The sequence below is a fragment of the Lycium barbarum genome, chromosome 4 (assembly GCF_019175385.1).
Source record: "Lycium barbarum isolate Lr01 chromosome 4, ASM1917538v2, whole genome shotgun sequence".
NCBI classification, from domain to species: domain Eukaryota; kingdom Viridiplantae; phylum Streptophyta; class Magnoliopsida; order Solanales; family Solanaceae; genus Lycium; species Lycium barbarum.
The window spans coordinates 2,488,192-2,495,885 of NC_083340.1; the positions used below are offsets into that span (position 1 = coordinate 2,488,192).

The 7,694-nt window shown below is 35.6% G+C and overlaps 1 protein-coding gene across 1 annotated transcript in view; it reads left to right on the plus strand.

Moving 5' to 3' along the window:
- Nucleotides 1-2,821, plus strand: part of LOC132634825 (V-type proton ATPase subunit E3-like) — a 6,529-nt gene extending 3,708 nt beyond the window's left edge. The window contains exons 4-6 of the mRNA XM_060350923.1: nt 932-1,125; nt 1,349-1,448; nt 2,483-2,821. Coding sequence (XP_060206906.1) covers nt 932-1,125; nt 1,349-1,448; nt 2,483-2,518 — 330 coding nt within the window. The 3' untranslated portion in view covers nt 2,519-2,821. The remainder of the gene's footprint in view (nt 1-931; nt 1,126-1,348; nt 1,449-2,482) is intronic.
- Nucleotides 2,822-7,694: the final 4,873 nt, after the last annotated feature.

Sequence of the window (7,694 nt, forward strand, 5' to 3'; positions counted from 1 at the left end):
TCTCCTCTCTCTCCCCCCCCCCCCCCCCCCCCCCCCCCCCCCCCCCCCCCCCCCCCCCCCCCCCCCCCCCCCCCCCCCCCCCCCCCCCCCCCCCCCCCCCCCCCCCCCCCCCCCCCCCCCCCCCCCCCCCCCCCCCCCCCCCCCCCCCCCCCCCCCCCCCCCCCCCCCCCCCCCCCCCCCCCCCCCCCCCCCCCCCCCCCCCCCCCCCCCCCCCCCCCCCCCCCCCCCCCCCCCCCCCCCCCCCCCCCCCCCCCCCCCCCCCCCCCCCCCCCCCCCCCCCCCCCCCCCCCCCCCCCCCCCCCCCCCCCCCCCCCCCCCCCCCCCCCCCCCCCCCCCCCCCCCCCCCCCCCCCCCCCCCCCCCCCCCCCCCCCCCCCCCCCTCCCCCCCCCCCCCCCCCCCCCCCCCCCCCCCCCCCCCCTCCCCCCCCCCCCCCCTCCCCCCCCCCCCCCCCCCCCCCCCCCCTCTCTCTTTTTCTCTTCATGTCTTAGAAAATTAGCAGACTATTTCATGAAAGATAACAATCTAATTTCTTATGACTTCTCGTGTAATTTCTTGTGTGTTCTGATTGAGCATTAGAATGTTTAGATGTGAATGATATACTTTAGACGTAAATAGCCTGAAATGAAATCCTTTATTGCTTCCCCTTCAAGTTGGATCCTGTGGAAGTTGATGTTTTATTTTTCAGAATCGTAAGCTGTCTCACATGCATTTAGGGATAATATGAAGGTTATCACATTTCATAGTAAGGTTACTTTTTTGAGAAACAAAAGAGTTAGTGTTTGAGTGCTGAACCAAAGTTGCTACAATGATTTAACAGCGATATTATTGGCCTTCCATGTTTACGTTTTTCTCAATATTTCTAGATGACTTTTGGGAATTATATTGCTTAATTCTTTGGGCATAACTTAAAAACAACTCTTTGTGCTGCAGTGTTTGCTCAGACTTAAAGAGCCTTCTCTCCTACTACGTTGTCGGGAAGATGATGTTCCCTTAGTAGAAAAGGTCTTGGATACAGCAAAGGAGGAGTATGCAGAGAAGGCTCAAGTTCACGCACCTGAGGTCATAATTGACCAGATCTACCTTCCATCGACTCCATCGGAGGACAATGCTCATGCCTCTTCTTGGTACACTGCCTCATTTGCTCTTTCTTTCAATATGAAACTTTAAAATGTAGCTCTTAATTCTCATATTGCTTCCATTAGATAGAGCGGACTCGTGCAGTTGGACTTGGACTCTTTTCTTTCTCTTGCTTTAGTGTATCATTGCTCTCGGGAGGAAGTTAAGCACTTGAACTTCTAGAATCTAATTAGCTACCATTACTTATCTCTCTCTCTTTCTATGCCACAGCTATGGAGGAGTAGTTTTGGCTTCTCGAGATGGGAAAATTGTATGTGAAAATACACTTGATGCCAGATTGGAAGTTGTGTTCCGTAAGAAGCTACCAGAGGTACTTCCTGCTCCCCAGTCCTTTTGTACTTTTGAAAATTGCCTATTGATGCCAAATGTTCTAATTCTCGTTCATGATTCCACCCATTTTCTACATACTTGTGGTCCATCTATTAACTTTAGCTCTCTGTAGCAGATCCCTTCTGCTTTTAGATGTCAAGCAAATGAGCTACAAAATCTTACATGTTCCTTGTTTCTTTGATAGGCATCTCAGTGGATTAAATTTTTTCCAGCAAGTTCTAGACGTTACGTAGTACTTTCAACTAAGTTATAGACATTGTCTACCTCTTACCAATACAGTTTAAACTTTAAAAAACTTTGGTCATCTTCTTTATGTTGTTCCTGGTACAGACTTAGGTTATGTAGTATGGGGGGAAGTCTGTTGCTTACTAGTGTCCGATGATATATATGGAAATTTGAGTATTAATATCCCCCCACCCCACCTCCACCCCACCCCCTCCCCCAACTAGGCAATTCAGCATGTTTGAGGCAGGGAACCACTAGGGCTTCGATAACCACATCAAAGAATACCAGATAAGATGTCTTGAAACCAAAGAAAGACCACTAACCAGTAAGACGAGTTAACCTTTTCTAGTCCTCCTAATAAGTATGGGTAAGAGCAAGAGGAAATTAGGAAATTTCCTACTTTTAGCTCTAGTTCTGTCCTTTAATTTGGTAATAGGGCTTATAGGCATGCACTACTTATTGCTTCCCATCTATCTAAGTCATTGTGTCAAAGTTACTTGACACCTGTGCCGGTGGGAGGTAGAAGGTACCTCTGGTGGAATTAGTCGAGTCACGAGTGGGCACAAGCTGACCCAGACGCCACTGTTAATCCATTTTAAAAAAGAAAAACAAAAAAACTCACGCGCTACTTTACTATAGCTCTGTCCTTACATTTGTCTCCATTAGACAAGTGGTACTGCTTCCATTTGTTTCTCGAATGTCAGTTCCATTGGTTTCCAATTATTGCACTATGCTAAATTGTGGCAATATTTATACTTCGTGTCTGTTAATGATTAATGAATCTTGCAGATTCGCAAGTGCCTATTCGGTCAAGTTGCTGTCTAATGCATTGGAAGCATTGGAGTATCTATAGCCTTTTGCTCGTGACTCTGGGGATCCTGAAAATGGCGCCTGAGCGGATAAGTTATTATGGCTTTGCTCGTGTATTATTGCCCTTTTACTCTGCCATGTTGTGCTTGTATTATTAGAACACTGTAACAGACTGGTGTTAAAGGGATATTTCCTCAACATTTTTAGCATTAAGTCTATGCATTATATTTTTGTGTTAATGTTCAACAATAAGTGTAAGTTGCTGGAACCCTGAGTTTGCTGGGTCGAGACAATAAAATTATTCGGAGTTGATGGCTCTCTCCATACCTTTTGGTCAAAAAACACTTAATGGCATATTTGTATCTCTAAGTCAGCGCTTTATGCTTATATTAGTACTTAATTTTTAATGGATGTGTTGTCCTGTACGAGAGGTGATGTGAATGGTTTTGTTATTATCACGCCAGCTCAAGAAAATAGTCGAAGAAAAGGTCTTTTTTTTGCTTCCTCAAATTGCATAATAGCTAAGAGGATAGAATAACAATTTAGTCAATGGAAAATTAGTCATGTGAAGTTGGCTCAGGATCATGACGTCTCAAGTTTGAAGTTTTGCGGAAATAAAAATATTAGGTGATTTTTTCCAATTTGTTCAAGCCTGGGTGGACGGTATTGACATTATGGTTATAAACAAAATTCATTGAAGTAGGTGTTAGGTACCCTTAAGGTGCGTGCAAGCTGGTTCAGACTGATTCAGACGTTATGGTTATAAAAAAGAATCAATATAAAATTAACGATTGGAGCTCAACCTATCTCCTATCTTTCCCAAACGAGAGTCATGCAAAAAGGAAAATAGAGTAGGTGTTATTTATACCACAGTATTATAGTATAACTAAGCGGCTTCTAATTCTAAGGGAAATTGTAATTTTTGGCAAATTATAATTCTGAAATTTGTAAAGGTGTAGGAGGGCAAGGGCAGTACGGTGCAATAAGCTCCCGCTATGCGCGGGATCCGGGGGAAGGGTAAGATCACAAGGGTCTATTATACGCAGCCTTATCCTGCATTTCTGTTAATATTAATCTGGGAAGGATAACAAAAATTCATTACTTAATAGTAATACCAGTCTACTATAATCGCAAACATACTAGAATAAATTTCTAAAATAACACAATTAATCAATAGTTAACAAATTCACAAAATTGCACGTTTCGAGAAATATCCCTGAGCCATTAAAAATATCATTGAACTTTTAGAAATAGGTCAAACTGTCCAATTTCGAATAGTTGAAGAGCAAAACTGACCCATTTTCTCTTGTTTTGGACCAACGGTTAGTATAAAGTGTATTCCTGTACTATTTGATTAGATGAAGGTATTATTAAGCCAAAAAGGTAACGACGCGAGTATTTTTTAACAATTTTCCTATCTATTTATTTATTTTGGTTGTAAACTTTCCAAAGATTCTTCTTTAAACTACTAGATGGCCTATGCTCGTGCTGAACACGGGCCCAACACTTTGGATTATAGTGTATCTATGTATATGTAGTTGTGTTTAGATAGTGATAATATATATATATATATATACTATGTTCAAAATACGATTAATATAACATTATAGTTTGTGCTCCGTATCTAAAACTTTATTATATTCATGTTTGCTACGAAAATTTATTAATATTTTTTAAAAGAGAAGACTTGTTTAAAAGAAAACTATTTTCCTCTCTTTGAGATAAAATAATAAAAATATTTAAGCATCAGTTGATACTTTCAATTTTTATTTGATTAATTTAAAGGTGTAAAATACTTATTATTTTTTATCAAATTTTGATTTGGATAATTCTAATTCAAATTATTAAATTAATTTACATGTTTAAAACGAAACAAAGTAGAAATTGATTTTCTATTTAAACGAAGAAATGCTACTCCTTCTGTTTCAATTTGTTTGAACCTATTTCCTTTTTAGTCTTTGCCAAAATGAATGACCTCTTTCCTAATTTGGAAACAAATTCACTTTACGAATGATTTACAGCCACACAAATTTTCAAGGCTTATTTTGAACCACAAGTTTCAAAAGTCTTCCCTCTTTCTTAAATGTCGTATCCAATCAAATGGGTTCATATAAATTGAAACGGAGGGAGTATTTTTTAATTTTTGGTAAATATTCTCTGTTTAGCTCATTTTACTTGTCATGTTGTCTTTTGCATAGTTTTTTAAGGAAACATGAATTAGAATTATAATTTGACTAATTTACCTTATTCATTATTTGATCTTCATTTGATATTAATCTCTTTTCACATTTATTAGAGTAAGAATAAAAATAAAAAAGTAATTAAATTGTATCTTATTTTTTAAATATATATATTTTAAGTATATTTATTTTAGTAAACATAACAATATTTATTTTAATAAACATAACAAATAAATGATATGGTGGAATAGTAAATACAACAATTAAATATTTTGAAGAAAAGTAATAATATGGGGTCTATGTTTTTTGCTGTGCAATAATTTCATTTGCTCCCACTAATGTGTTAATATGCATGTGACAATGAATCCACTATTATTGACTTGATGGAGATACTTTGGGAATTACATGAATATTGTTTGATTTTTTAATATATGGGGTGCACGTTTTTTTTTTTTTTTTTGACGTTGCCTTTTTTTTAATATGGGGTCCACTTTTTTTTTTCATGAGTTTGGAGAGGGTGGGGTCCACCTTTTTTTTTAAAATATTGCTTGGGGTTTTTAGTGTGGGGTCCACTTTTTTTTTTTTTAAGAGTGACTGACGACGAAGCATGGATAAACCGATGCTTCTATATAGTACAACAACAACAACAACAACAACAACAACCCAGTGAAATCCCACATCGTGGGGTCTGGGGAGGGTAGAGTGTACGCAGACCTTACTCCTACCAAGGTAGGACAGCTGTTTCTGAAAGACCCTCGGCTCAAGAAATGCTTCTATATAGTAGAAAAATAGAAATATAATAAAGTATTTCTATCTACTTTTTAGAAGAGTTGGTAATATAAAGTATAAAACGTCATTTTTTTGCCCTTAAATAAAAAAGTGGGTGGGAGCACAAAAGATTTTTTTGCCTTTAAATAAAAAAGTGGGACCGAACACGGACGATAATCTTGCCTCTATAAACCGGCTCTTCTATATAGTAGTAATAGTAAAGTAATACATATAATTTTTATCAAATTTTGATTTGGATAATTCTAATTTAAATGATTATATTAATTTTACATGTTTAAAATGAAACAAAGTAGAAATTTGATTTTCTATTTAAATGAAGAACTTCTATTTTTTAATTTTTAGTAAATATTTTTTGTTTAACTCATTTTACTTGTCATGTTATTTTTTACACGATTTTTTAAGGAAACGTCAATTAGAATTATAATTTCACTAATTTACCTTATTAATTATTTGATCTCCATTTAATATTATTTTTTCTTTTATGACATTAATCTCTTTTCACATTTATTAGATGAGAAGTTAATGCAAGTCGATAGGTCCTTCAAACGGACTTTGAGAAGACGGCCTTTCTCTTTTACTGTGTAAGAAAAAAATGAAAAAGTAATTAAATTCTATCTTATTTTAATATATAAGTATTTTAAGTATGTTGCTGTACAATATTTCATTTGCTCCCACTAATGGGTTGATACGCATGTGGCAATGAATCCATCATTATTGATTTAATTGTTTGATTTTTTAATATAGGATGCACTTTTTTTTTCTAACATTATTTGTTTTTTTAATATGGGATTCACTTTTTTTTTTTTTAATATCGCTTGATTTTGTTAATATGAGGTTCACTTTTTTTTCCCTGTGAGTTTGGAGGTGGTGAGTTTCACTTTTTTTTTTTTAATACTGGTAGGTGTTTAATATGGGACCCACATTTTTTTAAATATTAGTTGTTGTTTAATATATATGAGACCCACAATTTTTTTTTTAAATTGGAACGGACGACGAAAAAGTTGAGCCAACCGGCTCTTCTATGCAGTACAAACTAGACGGCCAGCACGGGCCAACACTTTAGATTATAGTGGATCTATATGTATGTAATTGTCTTTATATATATATATATATATATATAGTAGTAACATATACAAATTTTGGTACAGCGTGAAAAACTCTATTTCCTGCCCTACTAAAAAATAGAAAAAAAGAAAATAATAATAAAAACGGAAAAGGTCCAAAAATACCCTTAAACTATTGAAAAAGGCTCATAAATACCCTCCTTCCATCTTTTGGTCTAAAAATACCCTTCCATCCACCTTTTAGGTTTAAAAATACCCTTAAGGTTTGTTTTTGGCTCAAATATACCCTTTAAATTAACAGAATATGTTTTTTTGTTTTTTTTTTTTCGGAAAAGGTCCAAAAATACCCTTAATCTATTGAAAAAGGCTCATAAATACCCTCCTTCCACCTTTTGGTCTAAAAAAATATGAACGAAATATGTTTTTTTTTTTTGGGTTTTTTTTGCATTTCATGAATAAAAAAATGAAATAGGAAATTATAATTTTTTTTTTACATTTCGTGTATTAAAAAACAAAATAGGAAATTATAATTTTTTTTTTCATTTCGTGTATTAAAAAACGAATAGGATAAAAAAAATTAATTTCGTTCATATAAAAACGAACTTGGAAAATATATATACCAACGAAATAAAAAAAATAAAAAATATATATATATATATATTTTCCAATTTCGTTTTTATATGAACGATTTTTTTTTTATCCTATTTTTTTTTAATACACGAAATGCAAAAAAAAAAAATATAATTTCCTATTTTGTTTTTTAATACACGAAATGCAAAAAAAAAAATTATAATTTCCTATTTCGTTTTTTTATTCATGAAATGCAAAAAAAACCCAAAAAAAAAAACTTATTTCGTTCATATTTTTTTAGACCAAAAGGTGGAAGGAGGGTATTTATGAGCCTTTTTCAATAGATTAAGGGTATTTTTGGACCTTTTCCGATAAAAAAAAACAAAAAAACATATTCTGTTAGTTTAAAGGGTATATTTGAGTCAAAAACAAACCTTAAGGGTATATTTAGACCTAAAAGGTGGATGGAAGGGTATTTTTAGACCAAAAGGTGGAAGGAGGGTATTTATGAGCCTTTTTCAATAAATTAAGGATATTTTTGGACCTTTTCCGTAATAAAAATAAAAAAGATGAAAATCCTTTTCTACC